Genomic DNA, 17,963 nt, shown 5'->3' on the forward strand with positions numbered 1-17,963 from the left:
CGTTCGGGGCTTCCTTCTGTAGCGTTTGCGCTTATTGCTCTTCTGATAAAATTCCGTTGCTTTTCAAAAAAAAATTATGGGGAGAGGAAGGATCTCCAGGTAATCTTAATTGACTTGGGGAAAGCATACAATTGGGAAATAAATGAGTTTGAGGAGGATATATTGACGTGGTTAAGGATATGTATGAGGGAGCAGTATCAAATTTGTGGACTAGTGGAGAGGCAAGTGAGTTACCGATTACTGTAGGCTTGCACTAGGGGTCGGCAATGAGCCCGTACCTTTTCACATTGGTTGTGGATGAGTTAACAAGGCATTGGCAAGAAGAGATCATAGTGTATGTTGTTTGCAAGTGACATAGTTTTGATTGACAAGGAGTAAACACAAAGCTAGATTTATTGAGGGATGCTTTAGAATATAAAGGATATAAAATTAGTCAGACTAAAATAGGCTATATGGAGTGCGATTTTAGTAACAATAGGAGTGAAAACAAAGAATTAGTTAAGATTGTTGACTAACAAGTTTCCCAAAATGACCACTTTAGATGCCTTGGGTCTATAATTCATGAGAGTGAAGAAATCGAGAAGGATGATGCCCATAAGTTGGGTGGAAGAACTGGAGAAGTGCCTTAGGAGTTTTATTGTGATCGTTGTGTACCACTCACATTGAAAGGAGAATTTTATTGGATAGTTATGACCAACCATGCTTTATGGGATAGAATGTTGGGCAATTAAGGAACCAATGTTTTCAATAACAGTATCGATGAATGTATCGCACCCTTGGGATACAGAAACATATCGGTTATCGCATGGGAAATATCAGACATATTGTGTAATGTTTCGTGATCACAAAAAATAAGTGCTCATATAAATTTCCTTTGTATAGGGTTCTAAACTATACGTTGTCTAACAGAGTGATGTAACTATATTCAAAATCAATTGATATGATTTATAAATCATGGAAGACATGTATGAAAGCGCAATCGATTAATTATTTTTAAAAATTGCAAACGTGGTGTACAAGCAATTGAAATTACAACCCATATTATGTCTCGTAACCCTAAAACTAGGTTTATTCCCTCATTTGATGATGAGATTGGTTGACATTTCTTAGACAGTTAAGAATGAAAAATATCCAATGAACTTGTTTTAATAAACAAGTGTTCACGAATCAAAGATCAAGATCGTCCAAAAAATCCGATTTTGGGACCATGACTTAGCAAAAATGGTTCCACAATTTATTTGGTTTAATTTAAGTTAACATATGACGTGTTACATGTATACAATTTTTGAGTGCATGCGTATTAGGGGCCATTCGGATGGGAGTAAATGGAGGTAAATGGCATTTGAGGTGTGCTTGAAAGGGAGTAAATACATGGAAATGAAATGAAATGAGAGTAAATGGGCTTATAAATGAAATCCTCTCTGAGAGAGGATTTGGAAGTAAATGGGGTGAAATGCCTTTTTAAGCTCCCTTGGAGAGTTGCACAAGTAAACAAAGGTCCCGCTATGCACATGTCCACCATACATGTGACATGATGATGATACTCCAAAACAATCCAATTATCGGCTACATCACTAAAATCACACCAATAGAATGATCTAAACCATTCAAAGGTTGGCCATCTAAATGGATGGTTAAAGAAGTTGGCAAGTTGCTTGTTTGTGATCCTTATGTTTATAGCCCACCCAAGGCTCAAAATTTCCTCATTTTTAACAAACGACATATATTTCAAAGGGCTTATTACAAACATTTTGTTAAATATCACATATGTACACTGATTTGGGATATCAAAGCTGATTTGGGATATCACATATATTCTTGTGAATATATTGAAATTTTCCAATGCATTCCAATTCCTCCCATTTACTCCCATCCAAATAGAATGTTGGGATTTCAAATCCATTTCATTTACTCCCATAATATTTGGAATTCAAATGCATTTCATTTACTCCCATTCAAACAAAACCAAGTAAGCAATTTACTACCAATCCATTCATCTCCAATTCCATTTCCCACTTACCTCCATTTACAAGCTCCCAAATGAGCCCTAAGTGTTGTACATGCATCGTGTGCATTGTACACGTACAATTTGTGCATGCCATTAAATAGAGAATAGGGATCTCAACGGCTCAGGTGGGCCCACTGTGATGTTTATGTCATATCTACCCCGGCCACCAGGTGTCTCACCACATGTTAGGCCCGGGTTAAAAAATCAGCCCCATCCATGATTTATGAGGACCATATGATTGGAAACAATGTACAGGCAATGCTCACCCTCCAAAATATTTTCCTTGGTGTAGCCCATGTGAATCACGGATGGCCCTAATTTTTGGACTCCATTTCTAAATTTTATTGTGGCATCAATTGGAGTGGATTTTATATAAACATCACGATGGGCCCTGTAAAAATCAAGGGTGGACATCTCTTTATTGTTTCCTTTGGTGTGGCCCACTTGAATCATTGGTCAGCCTGATTTTTTGGCCCAAGGCCTAAAGTGAGGTTACACACCTAATGATCGGAGTGGATCTCACACACATATCAAGGTGGTCCCATAAAAAATCAATGAGAAATGAGATTTTTTTTTTTTTTAAATATATATATATATATATATATATATATATTAGCTCAAATCAAGGACGCCCAACCTTCAATTTTTTAAGGCCCACTTTGATGCGGTATGTGAAATCCGCTTCAACCATTAGATGTGTAATCTCACTTTCAGACCAATGCCAAAAAATCAGACTGACCTGTGATTCAAGTGGACCACAATAAAAGAAACAATTGGTAAAGAGATGTCCACCCTCAAATTTTACAGGGCCCACCATGTTGATTATATAAAATCCAATCCAACCATTAGATGGCATGGACCACACCAAGGAACATAGTATGAAGGGTGAACATTTCCTGCACACTATTTTCAATTGTGTGGTCCACCTAAAACACGAATGGGCTAATTTTTGGGCCCTGGACCTAACATGGGGTGACACACCTAGTGAATGGTTTGGATTACACAAATATCACAGTGGGGCCCACCTGAGTAGCCAACTCCTAGCATAGAGTGATGTGCGTGCTAAACAAGCCCCTTTATTTCCTTTTCATATTTCGAAAAGACTCTTGGAGTCGGAGAGAGGGAGAGCGGGGCACGGCAGAGGAAAGAGAAGAAGAAGAAATCGTGAACCCAAGTTTTGTTAAATTATCTTCTCTCTTTTCATTCTCCTCTCTCAAAAAATCAATTTTATTTTTTTAATTTTATTTTTTCCCACAGTATTGATTGATATCGTCAATACATTGTAAAACATATAAATAGGATATTGCGATATTTCGCACGATATAGTGATATCATCAATATCTCATGATATTTTCCACGACACGAGAAATTTTTTACAATAGCTATGTATATCGTATCAGCCAGGTGCAATACCAATACTATCGCCCAATATATCTGCTAATAATGTCGATGTCGCAAACATTGTAAGGAACAATACATTCATAGGATGAGTGTAGCTAAAGTGATGATGTTGAGATGGAGTGGCAAGACGAGGAAGGATAGAATTAAAAATGAATGCATTTGAGGGAACTTAGGTGTAGCACCAATATGTAATAAGATGAGGGAAAGTAGACTTAGATGGCTTGTTCATATGCAACAGAGACCAAGAACCACACTGGCTAGGAGTGAGTTAGTCAGGTATTCTGTATCGGTAACGGTGGCCATAATGGTCACCACCATTACCGATATGGGTATCAGCCATAACGGCCGATACAGGGGCGTAACGACCATTACGACCCCTGTAACGGTTGAAAATTTTCTTTCGCCCGGAAAATTCTGAAAAAATATCTAGAAAATCAAGAATAATGTAAATATTTCAAATATGTATTCATCTATTGTTTTGAACATGTTTATAGTAGTGTAACGGTCCACTCTTTGGTGAGAGTGTTGTAACGGGTTGTCTAGTGAATTGTTTAACATGATTATGTCTCTAATGTTTACACATCATGATCAAGCATTACAACTAGAAATCAGAAAAAGGCGTAAATACCGTTTTTTCAATTTTTTGAAAAAAAGGCCCTCGGAGATTCTATTTGCTCAAATCACTTCAATCCCCAATTTTAATCTTACAAGCTATAGTAAGAGTGGTCGAAATATGTTGTAAAATGATATAGGAGAGTTTTTGGAATGAGAAAAGTAAAAAGGAGGAGAAATGAATTTAAATAGGACCAAAAAAAAAAAAAAAGTGATTGTTTTTCGACCGTTACGGGAGTAACGGTTGTTATGCCCTGTAACAGCTGATACAGTCTCAAAAAAGTAACCACCCCTTTTCACTCCCATGTCGCGTAATGGTCATGGTCGTTACCTATACGCATCTGCTTTTACGGGCGTATCGTAACGGATACAGAACACCTTGGAGTTAGTACAAGTTGAAGGCTCTAAAAGGGCAAGGGGAAGGTCCAAAAGGATGTGGACGAAGGTATTAAGAAAGGCTTGATGACCTATGGTCTAACTAAAGGTATGGCCCCTGATATAGTGGAATGGCAGAAGAGGATTCATGTAGCCAACCCCTTCTATCAGAATAAAGCTTAGATGATAATGATGATTATTATTAGTTTTGATCTAGGAGCTTTTGACGGTAAGAGAGAGGAAGATATTTTTCATTTAATAACTCCATCTCTACCCAATGCGCGACTGGGACACCTCCTGATCTCTTGATCCTACGCACCGTATTTGTCCAAAACAATTTAGCTTGACCCACAAGTTTCATCTTTGCAAACCGTACTTGATGGTTCTCAGACATCTCATACCATTCGAAATAATGGTCCATGTTCGCTAACCAATCAAGGAATGTCTTTCGGTCAAGACGCTCATTAGAACTAGGAGCATCTACTTTAACACTCTTTAAGACCCTCTCATCGGCATTATAACAGTTTTGATACTCAATAGCGGGCTGCGGATTTCGCACCCCTCCATGTCCTACCCCTCGGCCACGTGCTCCACGACCTCTACCACGATTTCCTACCTGTTCCTCAACTACTCCCCCTACATGAGACTGTTCATCCCCTCTAATGTCGGAGATTTCTCTTAGAGACACTTCTATCTGATCCATACGGGTATTCGTGTTCCTAAATTGCACCTCAATGGCAGCCAAACGTTGGTTGATCGTGTTCATCATATCAGTCAACCATTCCATGTTCAAGATCGGGTGTAGACCAAACCCTCTACCAATCCGAGTGGGCATATACAATAAGACTCAACTTAAGTTTCCTAAAACACGACTCTAGGAGATTGTTTTAACACAAGACTATGGACGTTGACGATCCTAACCTTTAGAATGATGCAAATGTGGAAAAAATTCAGATCTAAACTTTTTTTATGCAAATTTGAAAATTTCAGATCTAGACTCTATATGCTACGCATGAAACCCTAGAAAATAGAAAATCTAGAATCTCAATAACTCGATCTAAGACGACCCAATGCAAGAACCAATCTCTGATACCAAAAATTGATGTAGGACGGCCTAATCCAACCTTAAATGAACGTGGTATTTGAGATGGGCAGATTTATGCAATCTTTAAAAACAAATACAAAAAATCAGCCTTATACATCATAAACACAAGAAAGAAAAAAGGTTAATGCAGCAATGATTATGACCATACATCACAAACACGAAGTATTGAATCTTAAAATATGAATTTAGTCGGATCCGACGAAAGATAGAACTTTCGTCTTGCAATAGGTCCGTCTAACAATCCAAGTGGATTTTCTAATCAAGAAAATAGGAATTTTCTGGATTGGGAAATCTGGTAATTTCAGGAAAAAATAAAATAAATAAAATAAATAATAATAATAATAACTGGTGGTTTTTCAAATTTAGGCTATAGGCGATGGGATTTGAAGCATGTCAAAATATGTAAATGTGGGGATGAAAATCTTTTAAGATCTAATGATTTAGATAAAAAAGAAACAGGATTGGCTTCTAAATCTAAAGATTTTATGAGAAAAGGAAGATAACAGGGTTAAAGAAAAGAGTACCTTAAGAAAAGAAAGAATGAGAGAGAAGTTGACGCAGGACAGCCCTAATTATGATGCATGCTCATGGACACAATTAAACAGCGGAAATAAAAGGAATAAATGATCTAAAATTCTAACAGTAATCATCATAACTGAGAAAATCATAAAGGAAACATGCAATAGAGCGGGCCATCACCACAACCATGGATTATGGAATTCAATTACTACTTGAGTTGGATCCGGCGAGGGATGAGACCTCCCGATCTTGCATGGTCACACCCAATCGATTAACGAAGATCACTAGTCCGAAGAACCAAGAAGTTTTTTGGATTATGGATTTGAGAATTTGGGGGTTTAGGGTTTGATTGGTTCTCAAGATTTTGATCAAAGAAGGATTAGCCAAAACTGGAAAATAGAAGGAAGAAAATTATTACCTTGAAGAAGTTGGAGGGGCACAAGAAGAAATTAGGAGAAGAAGATCAAGGGAAGAGAAGAAGCACCATTAGAGAGAAGAGAGGAAGGAGGCAACCAAAGGGCTTGCTTTTCATTAATCAATAGTTAAAATTCGAGTTTAGGGTTTTAGCCCACTTAAATAAGCAAATAAAGACATAAAATTATTAAAATACCCCTAGGATAAGCAAATAAAGACATAAAATTACTAAAAGACACCTAACTAAGTCAAAAATGCGCAAATAACATAAGTACGGGAAAGTTTGGGCGCTCGGTCTTCTTTCTCCAATCTTCTTTCACATGTGTCTTCCCTGAGTGGGGTCTTCTATATGTCCAATCACATGTGAAAGGTCTTCAGCTCCTCAATAGTCGCTTATCCACAAGGACGGCACTTGTCGTTGACGCTTTCTTCATTGGTACACCTTGAATGCGCTTGTGTCCGCATCAGAAGTAGAGGATGAGAAATCACTTCCCTGGGCCTCACGCACTCTTCCAATCACTGGAAGTCGAAGACGAAATCGTTAGAAGCAAAAGCTCTCTTTTTTTCTTCAAACATAACATAGCATTCTTTAGGTTTAAGGTAAAACACCCTTATAAATTCGTAATTACATGAAATTACCACAATACCCCTACTAAAAAAAGTTCCAAAAAAAAAAAAATCGCACAAAATTGTGCGCAAACTGTCTCAAAACTTAAATAACTCAAATGTTCATAAATTAAATTCAAATTCAAGATGCCCGATGGGCCCCGATGATAGCGTCATGAAGGTGGCGCAATGAAGGCGGGCCGTGACGATCCAACGGTCCCGATCACACCATCCTTGCGATCCAACAGTCTAAATGTCTCCTTCAAGCAACTTATACATGTCACGAACACATGTGTAAAGTCTTCAACCTCTAGAGACCCAACCTGTACCCATCATCTAACCACATTGACATGGGTAACGCACGTCTCCTGCGTTGGTATACTTTGAATGTCCTGGTGTCCGCATCACTTTTATTGTATGATATTTAAAGTTTCATAATATGAACTCGTTTTGGATATAATTGCACTGCTTTTGTCCAAAGAATGACAAGTAGTCAGTCCAAAACAACAAACCGCAAGGAAGCCCCTAGAATCTTATGCCGTCTGATTTCGTTCTACAGTAGAGACCTTGACTTTGAGAGAAACAACATTTGGGAGACGAGACTTATCACGAAACGCAAAATGAAACACCATGTCGTTGTGCTTCCTTCCAAACGCCATGATGTTGCCAGACAGGAGTGTCTCCAAAGCACCACTCTCTTCTTGCTTCCTCTTACCTCATCATGCCAAAGCCAATAGAAAAGCTACCATTAAGTTTGGCACAAACCATTCTACCCCAATCTGACAAAACACGCCCCACCAAACCTGCCAGATAGATGCACACGCAAGCATAAGTGGTCAATTGTTTCCTCGCTCCTTAGACATAAAACCATACGGGATCACCATATTCCGTTTCCTCGACTTGTATAAAGCACTGTTGTCAAATGCAATTGCATGTGCGCATATATGTGAAGAGATCACATATGCCATCATGGCATATACAATCGTGGCAAGTATGTCATGGTATACTGCATATTGCCCAATGACCATTGGGACTTTATTTTTTAAATTTTTTTGCAATTCAGTCACTTTCTCAACAAGGTGAATGGTTTGGGAACCTGTCCTTCAACAGCATGTCTCCATACCACCCGTCCATCCAAAATTTCACCCAGGTCCCATCTCCCAGTTTAAAGGAGATGACGGTTCTGAATCTGGTAGCATTTATGGAGATTGCATTCCATATGCCAAACACCCTGTACAACACCAATGCCCTTGGGAACCATCCTCCCCACTCTTCACCATATCAGAGGCTATTTTCCTCTTCCCCAAACTTCCACAGCCACTTTCCTAACAGCACCTCATTCATAGTCAGACTCCTAACTCTTATTCCTAGAACATAGCCAGGAGAAATAACATCATAATATTTTGAGTCCTAAGTGTGTAAACATGTCTTTTAACATCTCCAAAAGTTTCACTGAAAAATTCCAACCTTTCCCCAATGTTTCCTTCGTACAGCAATATCTTACCTGGTATCTGCAATATTATCACCGATATCAATACATGTTTCTGTATGCCAAGTCATCAATACATGTAACAATACCGATAATTTGAACATTGTTCCTGTCAAACTGAATGGAGTAAGAAAATTTAGAAAGCGTTTAAAACGTCTAGTGCTTGTAAGCTAAAACTAGGATACAATAATAGGTCACACGAAATTTTGGCATGATTGTGTAAATAAAAGTTGAAAGACTGTAGAAATGAAAACAATCTAGGAATTTGGCGCTTTGGCAATTTACTAGACATAAAAAAAAAATACCATATTTGAAAAGCTGCATGGTAAACAATACCAGTTTGAATTCCATTTTTCTGTACACCTGCAGTAGTAGTTGGCAGCACATTTGCTGGTTTTCTCCCAACTGTGGCAAAGCTCAAGCTCAGTACTTGCATACCCAGTTTTACATTGCCCCCAAACCCAACTCACCAGGTTCTTTGGCAGGTATGTCTGATATCTATGCTATGCAAGTTAATTTATTTTGCTTTTATGTTGTAGTAAGAAACTGACCCAGTTTCAGTGTCACAGTCCTCTGGCCAGGTAGTAAGCTGACCAGTGAACCAATCCATGTCAACTTTCGGTTGAAAACCTCCATCAGCTAGTCAATGGTATCACCAAGAAGACAGGGTGTTCACGCCATTTAGTAGTAGGCTGGACTGGAGAAATAACATGGATGGCATCTCCTCGAAAGTTCTAAGAGGTTACAGACACATATTGGGAAGTAGCATTGTGGATCTCAGGAGATTGTTCAAACATCTTCCTTGACATGGCTATGAAAAGCATTTTCTTTGAGGACAAAGGAACATGTATGAAAGATTTCTCTCCAGAGCAATTATCTTTCCTCTTTTTTTCAGCATGCATGTGATGGGGGTGCTAAAATTTTACTGCCAGATGTGAGACATAATGAGCATACAATCTACCTGCTTCATCCAGAAGCACATATGCACTAGATTTTGGGTGATAGTATTCACCCACAAATCCGAACATGTATTACAGAAAATGCAAAGCAATTTGTACATGTACAGCAAACTAATAAACCGATTTAAATGGTTACATCTGCTATTGGTGGGCACACCTGTTCTAACTAACTAACAGTTCAAAGAAACATGCTCCAATACATGACATCAGAGACAAGAAGAATGCATAGAAAATGCAGAACATTATTTCCAAAAAAATGAGAACTAAGCAAAAAAGAAAGAATAAGTGGTAATAAGATGGCCCAGTAGTTCATTACATCAGCATCATCATCATTATCATCATCTAAGCCTTATCCCAACCAGTGTTCGAATTGTCGGTATCGTTACAAGTTTCGCTGGCTAGAGATAAAGATATAATATCGTTATCGCCGATAATATCGCCGATAACCGGAAATGCAGGGAAAAGGGGGGAAACATGGAGAAAATGGTGGAATTTTTTAGTGAAACTTTAGGACATGCCTAAATACACATATTTACATATTCAGGAATGAAAAAAATTACAAAAAGAATGCATTAAATTAGAAGTTCCCATTTAATCGGGGCCAAAAGACATTCGTTCTCGTAAGATATCACTCAAATAGTAACCAAAATGAGTTTATATAATACAAATGCAACTGGCATACAGTAATTAAGACATGTAAAAGCAAATGAACTCAAAGATGTCAAATCAAGATGGATTAGATTATTCAATCAGTGTGGTATTTGATACTCTGGCTACGTATGACACTTGATACCTAGCATTTGAAAATGGTACATGTGGCAAATTCTAATATAATCTAAACCGTGTTTTTGCTTCATCAAGACCTGTGTAACCTAATCAAGAGGTTGGATGACAAAAAAAAAAAAAAAACCCATTACAATGGCCCTATGAAGTTTTTAATAGTGGACATTTAATCACCATTGTTTCCCTTAGTGTGGTCCACCTTAGATGCAGTCATGCAGATCTGTCTCATTTTGGACTCATGTCTTAAAATTATCTATTAAAATAAATGGACGACATTGATAAAATATTTATCATTATGATGGCCCCACATAACATCGACCCATCAATCCATGGATACAAAGAAGTGACATGTGGTGCTGTATAAATCAGTACGCTTATCGTACTAAGTCAACTGTGTGGGGCTCATTGTGATTTATGTATTTTATCTGCCCCATCCATCCATTTTACAAGATAATTTTAAGGCTTGATCCCAAAGATGAAGCATATCTAATGCTCAAATGGACCACACCACATGAAACAATGTGAATTGAACATGCCTACCATTGAAAAATCATTAGGGGCCACAAAAGTTTTGGATCCATGTCATTTTTGTATTTTACCTTCATCCATCTCCATGTGATCTTATGAACAACTTCGATGACAAATAAACACCACTGTGGGCCATAGCGCCTAGGAAGGTTTCAACGGTAGGAATCATTGTCCCCATTGCCTTGGCGGTGTGGTCCACCCTAACTTTGGATCTGCCTCATTTTTAGGTTCACTACCTAAAATAATCTCCCTAATTGGATGGATGATGTGGATATAACACATACATCGTGGTGGGGTCCACAGAACTTGGTGACATCCAAATGCTGGCACCCGCACACGAGGCTAAAAGGAAGCAGATTGCGTACCGAGTAACTCATAGGCTAAGCATATTGAGTAAACTCTGTGGGGTCCACCGTGATTTATGTATTTTATCCACTCCGTCCATCCATTTTAATAGATAATTTTTGGGCTTGAGCCTAAAAATGAAGTATGTCCAAACCTCAAGTGGAACACACAATGGGAAACAATGTGAATTGAACATCTACCGTTGAAAATTTCTTGGGGGCCACAGAAGTTTTGGATTAAGCTTGTATTTGTGTTTTCTCTTCATCCATGTCTGTGTTATCTTATGAACAGGTTGGATGAGAAATAAACATCATTGTGGGCCCAAGAAATGTTTCAACGGTGGATGTTATTATTCCAACTATTTCCAATGGTATGGTCCACTTGATCTTTGGGTATGCTTAAATTTTGGTCTCAACCCCTAAAATAAGATGGAAAAACGGATGGACGGCGTGGATAGACCAAATACATTGACGGTGGGCCTAATAGAGTTTACTCAGTACGGTAAGAGCGTGCTGAGTAACCAGTACGCAATCTGATTTCCCGGATGCGGATTAGAAACTGACCGGTTGAGTTGTAAGACTCCTACATGTCACCAAGTTTTGTGGACCCAACTTTGATGTACGTGTTGTATCCACAACGTCCATTCATTTGGAGATATTATTTTAAGGCATTACTCAGAGAACGAGGCAAATCCAAAGCTTTAGTGGACCTCACCACAGAAAACAACGGGAAGATTGATGTACACCGTTGAAACCTCCCCAAGGCCCCCCATGATGTTTTATCGAAATCTAACCCGTTCAAAAGTTAACAAAAACATTACAGAAGGGAAAACATAAATATTAGCTTGATCGAAAACTTTTGTGGCCTTTAGATGTTTTTAATGGAGGTGTCACTCTCCCCACTGTTTTCTGTCGTGGGGTCCACTGGAGCTTTGGATGTAACTCATTCTCTGGATCGTATGCTAAAATGATCTCTCCAGATGGATGGACGGCGTGGATACAAAACATACATCATGGTGGGGCCCACATAACTTGGTGACATCACTTCAGTAGCAGTCTTGCTACTCAACTTGTCAATAGCCGATCCGCGCCCGTAAAAACCCATCGCGCTATTTTCGAAACGACAGAGGGTTTCCGAAGAGAACCCTCGAAACCCTAAAATTTCGAAAGAAAGTCTCTCCAAATCACTAATCTTCAGCAGATTCTTCGCCGAAATCATCTTTAGGTTTGGAATTTTTGAGTATTCGAAGAAAAAAAGTGGAAAGTAGAGATTGGATGGCACTTGCGGCACACCGATCAATCAATTGGCCCACCGCAATTTCCGTTCACCCATCATCTTCTACGATTGGCCCTCCTCTTCTACAGGTATGGAAATCCGCAAGTTTCCCCATTTTTTTCCTTTTTTTTGGGGATTTTTTTCGTATTTACGCAACGCTCCGATGTTATCGGTCCTTTTTATCGCTGAAAATGGGTTGTTCGCTATGGTTATCCTGCGATTTCTCGCTGACAACTGGACTTTTCGCAAAAAATCGATAAAATTGCTGAAAAATCGGTGATATTTGGAAGAGAAACGAAAAAAGGGAGTTTCAGTGTCGGAACTCCAGCGATACCGAAATTATCGGCGAAAATTCGATAATATCGCCGATAATTTAAACACTGCTCCCAACTAATTGGGGTCAACTACATGAATCCTTTTCCGCCATTCCACTCTATCAAGGGCCATAACTGCGGTTAGACCATAGGTCATCAAGTCTTTTATTACTACCTCTACCCACATCCTTTTGGGCCTTCTCCTTGCCCTTTTAGAACCTTCAACTTGTACCCAATCCTAACCGGTGCAGTTCTTGGTCTCCATTGTACATTAAAAAAAAAACTCTCAATGAACCACAACCATGTCGAGGAATTTATTGTTTATTTTTATTTTAACAATTTAATTTTTTTCCATAAAATCTTACCATTTGCTTCAGGGACATTTCTCAGAGCTAGTGCAACAGCTTTGATGACAATGTCATTTACTGAAACTTTAACGTCATGCTGCTCTGCAAGTTCAGGCACACAGGAAAAGTGGTGACTTTCTATATTAAATAAAAGCCTAAAAAGCTGGAAATATGATGAAAATGAGAGGGTAGGGTTCTAAATTTCATAACCCTCACCTTTCAGTTCCTTTCTGAAAGAAAGTAGAGGATCCAGTATAACATCTGATAGCAACCACTGTATATTTTAGAAATCGTGAAAAGAGTTTATGCTAACAAAGTGTTCAAGCAAACCAGTCGAACCTGAAGACAAATAAAAATGTGGTGTGCTTTGTTTTGATTCCAACAACCGTTTTGCTATCACCTGAAAAACTAGCCCTTGGAGCATCATTCACCATATATTTTTCATCTTAAATATAAGGATATAATAACTTGAAAGCCTTTTGGCCCACAGACATAAATATAACAGAGAGACTTGTTTATGCCAGTTACAATAGTAGAACTATAACAAGCCCATTGTTAGAAATCTAACAACCTCAGAGAAACAAATAATGAAAATCCAGCCGTGGAGCAAGAAACATCTGCCTGGAGTGTTTAGTTTGGTCAACAGAAGAAAACCAATATCATAGAACCTTTCTACAACCAAATGACATCTAGTATACCATGATCTGGTGCTTCTTTCTGAATGTTTTCATTTTTCTTCTCCTTATTCTTCGTCTTTTTTGATGAATATCTTAGTCCAGTATATTGTCTCTCTGCTTTTTCTTCCTATCCTTAATTTTTAGGGAGCTTCTTACCCCTCTTCAGTCCAATATTTAGCAACCTCTTGACCCTCTTCAGTCCAATATTTAGGGGTTTTGATTGTTGATGATTCGGAAAAGAAGTTCAGTATTGCATGACTCCTAATCAGAAACAACAAAAAAAGAAGGAAAACAAGTTCAGTATTATTTATTTATTTTTAAAAGAAGTTCAGTATTGCATGGCTCCTAATCAAGTTGGGAAGCTTTTACAACTTTTGGACGATGAGGGGCAGAAATGATTATGGTATCTAGCATTTTCTCATGTTTATAATACTTTTTAACTAAGGACCGGAGTGGGGTAGGCGGGTGGGTTGAGGAGGGGATTGGAGGATCATGACATGATCAAATTATGATCGAAGTGATATAGATAAGGAATTTGTCCATGTTTCCCACAATTTCTACCTTTGAAATGCCAGATATTGAAGTTTGTACAGGATATGAACCCATCCATTGTTATTACCCAAAAATATGGTGCTCCACCTCAAAAGATCAAAGCTCACTTCAACGTTGAAGTGGGAATTGAGAGTCATTCAAGCTCTGATACCCAGGTATGGCAGCAATATGATATGGAAATCACATGGCATGGATATGCATTTTACAAGTATCATTGAAGCATCAGAAATGATATGATGTGGATACATTACCTATTCACGAAGCGTGTGTTTATAAAAAGATTCAAGCACTAGAAATGTTCTCCTTGCATCATACAATGATTGAAATTGAAGAAAGAGACAAGGAGTCAGGGCAACCCTAGTGATTCACCACCATTCTCTAGCACAATCCTCCCTCTTCAGAAAGTGGCTTCATCATAGGAAAAAATTTCCTCACATCTTCTCCATGGAGTCGTTTCATTCTGCTGAGCAGCAAGGGGGCTTGCCATGATCATCCAAATATTAGAGCATGCAAATGTCCTATCAGATCTGTTCCCTTACCAAGCAAGATTTTCAACAGTTGTCTTTTGTGGAGGCAGTCTGGTTCAGAAACTTTACTCAAAATGGCAGTTATGGTGTTGGAATACAGTCTGTTGTCAAAACATGTGGAAACATATTGTGCAGAAACTTCAATCCTATGGTAGTAAGTTTTAGGTCTTGCCTTCATATTCTTTGTGAGATTGGACTAAAAAAAAACAGCAAAACCCTGCTTGATTAGCCCTGATGGTAAAAGGGACTTCTCTGATTTTAGTTTCTTTACAATGGGGAATGCAGAGGAACTTTTTCATTATAACATTGGGTAGAGGATTTACTAGGGAGAAGTGTGGGAAACACAATCTCTAGGATCGGCATCTGCAATCCTCTACTTGTAGAAACTTCCATACTTCCAATTTCAAGGCAATTCATCAAAGTCAGGTAGATCTTTTGTAACGACCCACCCCACCATTGTGATATTGTCCGCTTTGCCGAAGCTCACAAATTTAAAATGCGTCACACCGGTTAAGGGAGAGCCTCCACATATAACCACCACAACTCTAGATGGCGCTTCCGATGTAGGACAAGTTCAACCTCCCACTGCGTGCACAGTAGCCTGCCAGAACAGTAGCCTGCCAACCACTGGTAGCTCGCCCAGGCCCTTAGGCCCCGCCCACATCAGCGTCCGCCCACGTGTGCCCGCCACATGTGCAACAGTGATGGGGCGTCACATCTTTCCTGCTAGACTTTGCATTATTGTAAGTTGAGACGAATGTGGAGAAACATGTTATACATTTTGTTCCAATCTCTCAGCAGGAAATGTGAGATATGTGCCTCTTTGGAAACTAAGCTCCCTACCAAGATGGCATACAAGTTGAGAGAGGGTACAAGACCCAAGGCTTCTTTTTACTTTGAAATCTAACTGCTATCACTGAAAAGATTTTGGTTTTGATCATAGTTCAAAAACCCCAAAACTCAAATTAACTCAATGCCTAACCAGGTCAAGTTGACTCGACCAAATCTTTACTCGACTTGACTCGATATATTAGTAATTAAATATAAATTATTTTATGTGATGGTTAATATTAAACCTGTTGGACTTCTTTTAAAAACAAAAACAAAAAAAACAAAACAAAAAAAAAAAAAAAAACAAACAAACAAAAAAACAAAAAAACAAAAAAACAAAAAAACAAAAAAAAACAAAAAAACAAAAAACAAAAAACGAAGGTTGAACACAGCTGAAGCGCTTGGCACATTAGTAGAAATGATGGGTATCATTTGCAAGCTTAATATGGAAAATGCCTATGATAACCTTCAATGGAAGTTTTTGGACTACCTATTGAGGATGGGATTTGGAGCACAATGGAGCTGGATGTTGGAATTGATAATTCAAATATCGATAATATTGGTAGGGGATTGAATGCTGTCGATATGAAACCAAAGGGGAGTTCACAACTCCCCCGCATTGCCCAATATATCGTACGATATCCCAGTGAATCACAGTATATCAATACAGTCATATTTTCAATATCTTGCAGTATAAAAGTCTCTAATATCGTCGATACATGAGATATGTATCTATGATATCAACAAAAACAACCCCTTTACGACAAAAAAAAATAATAATAATAAAAAATCTTAAACTTTTCTCTTAATTTCTTTTGGGAATTACATTCCTAAGATAATTTTGACAGGGAAAATCGAGATCGAAGGGCAGAGGTGGTCTAGAGCCCAATCGGTGTTTTTTTTAAAAAAAATAAATAAATAAAAATTTAAAGTGCATTTTCTTGTTTAAATTTCTTAGAATCCATGGAACCAACTTAGTAATCCATGATTTTGTATGTTTTGTATGCTCAATTGGAATTAGCTCTGATTTTTATTTCGGGGGAAATGGGGGAATTTGGAGAGAAACCGAAACTTTCGTAATTTTGCCCATTTAACTTGCAATTAGAGAGTGGAAGAATCATTTAAGAGTGCTTGTAGGCTGAACTATAGATTGACCATAGTTCTTCGAATTTTTGAAAAAAAAAATAATAATTAAAATATTGAAAAATAAATAAATAATTTTTTTAAAAAAATTACACTGACCACCCAAAATTTGTTTGTAATGTTTGTGTTAGTGTTTTAAACAGCGGTAGCACGTTGTGTAGTGCTCAGCCATTCATAACGAGTAGCGTAAGCTACAAGATACTTCTATTTTTAATTTAAAAATGGAAAAAATATGATAAATATTTTTAAAACAAGGGAAAAATATAAAAATGCCTAAAAGATGATTAATTTTTTCAAGTATGAGAGCCAATCCATATATATAAACCAAATCAAATAATTATCACATCAACAACTTTTTAAGCAAACCACTTTAATTAATAATGTCTAATTGAAACCACAAGTCACAAATATGAAAAGAAATAAAAATCTCACATGTTAAAAGTATCAAGTATAATAAAAGTATCACATTCCTCAACATTAGATACAAAGAAAATGTAAAAATAAATAAATAGTACATCGTAGCATACACTATGTACGTACGCTACACGCGCTACGTAGCCATAGTGTATGCTACGACCCCTGTAGCATACGCTATAGGGGATTTATGCTATTTAGTACGCTACAATAGCTATTTGAAACACCGGTTTGTGTATTGATGAGTGTATGTTGATGTTAATATCAACCACACTTATTTATTTATTTTCAAAAATAATTTAAAAAAATTAATAATAAAAAATTTTAAAATATTTTTTAAAATAAATGCATCGTGTATTATAGGCCAAATTTAGTGCAACTAATTAATACATTTAATGTGCTAGTAAATTGTATGCCTTATAGAAATATTAGTGATTTTATATTTATTATTTAATTAAAATTGGGAAAATATTTGGAATGATATTATTGGTTGTTCCTAATATTCTTTTTTCATAATGCAGTCGTGCAGGTGGAAAATGTCTAAAAAGGGGAAGCAGCCCGACATTAGTTGGCAGTGCGGGACCTCGTTTCTCGATAATGGACACTATCTAGGTGTAATTATTATAGGCGCATGTAGCGGTGGAGTGAGTGTCCCATTTAAAGCAACACCTGTAGGGGGGGGGGGGGGTTTGTGCATCAAGTCGAGCTAGCCTCAACTCGAACTCGGCTCGGCTCAGTC

General features: G+C 37.8%; 1 protein-coding gene across 4 annotated transcripts in view; it reads right to left on the reverse strand.

Annotated features, from left to right (window-relative positions):
* Nucleotides 1-17,963, reverse strand: part of LOC131251914 (dihydrolipoyllysine-residue acetyltransferase component 1 of pyruvate dehydrogenase complex, mitochondrial) — a 75,392-nt gene that overhangs the window by 11,171 nt on the left and 46,258 nt on the right. For all 4 annotated transcript variants that reach the window (XM_058252920.1, XM_058252909.1, XM_058252926.1 and 1 more), the window contains 3 exons: nucleotides 13,420-13,480; nucleotides 13,297-13,341; nucleotides 13,099-13,182 (listed from right to left, as the gene is read on the reverse strand). In XM_058252920.1, coding sequence (XP_058108903.1) covers nucleotides 13,099-13,182; nucleotides 13,297-13,341; nucleotides 13,420-13,480 — 190 coding nt within the window. The remainder of the gene's footprint in view (nucleotides 1-13,098; nucleotides 13,183-13,296; nucleotides 13,342-13,419; nucleotides 13,481-17,963) is intronic.

The sequence above is a fragment of the Magnolia sinica genome, chromosome 1 (genome assembly GCF_029962835.1).
Source record: "Magnolia sinica isolate HGM2019 chromosome 1, MsV1, whole genome shotgun sequence".
NCBI lineage: Eukaryota > Viridiplantae > Streptophyta > Magnoliopsida > Magnoliales > Magnoliaceae > Magnolia > Magnolia sinica.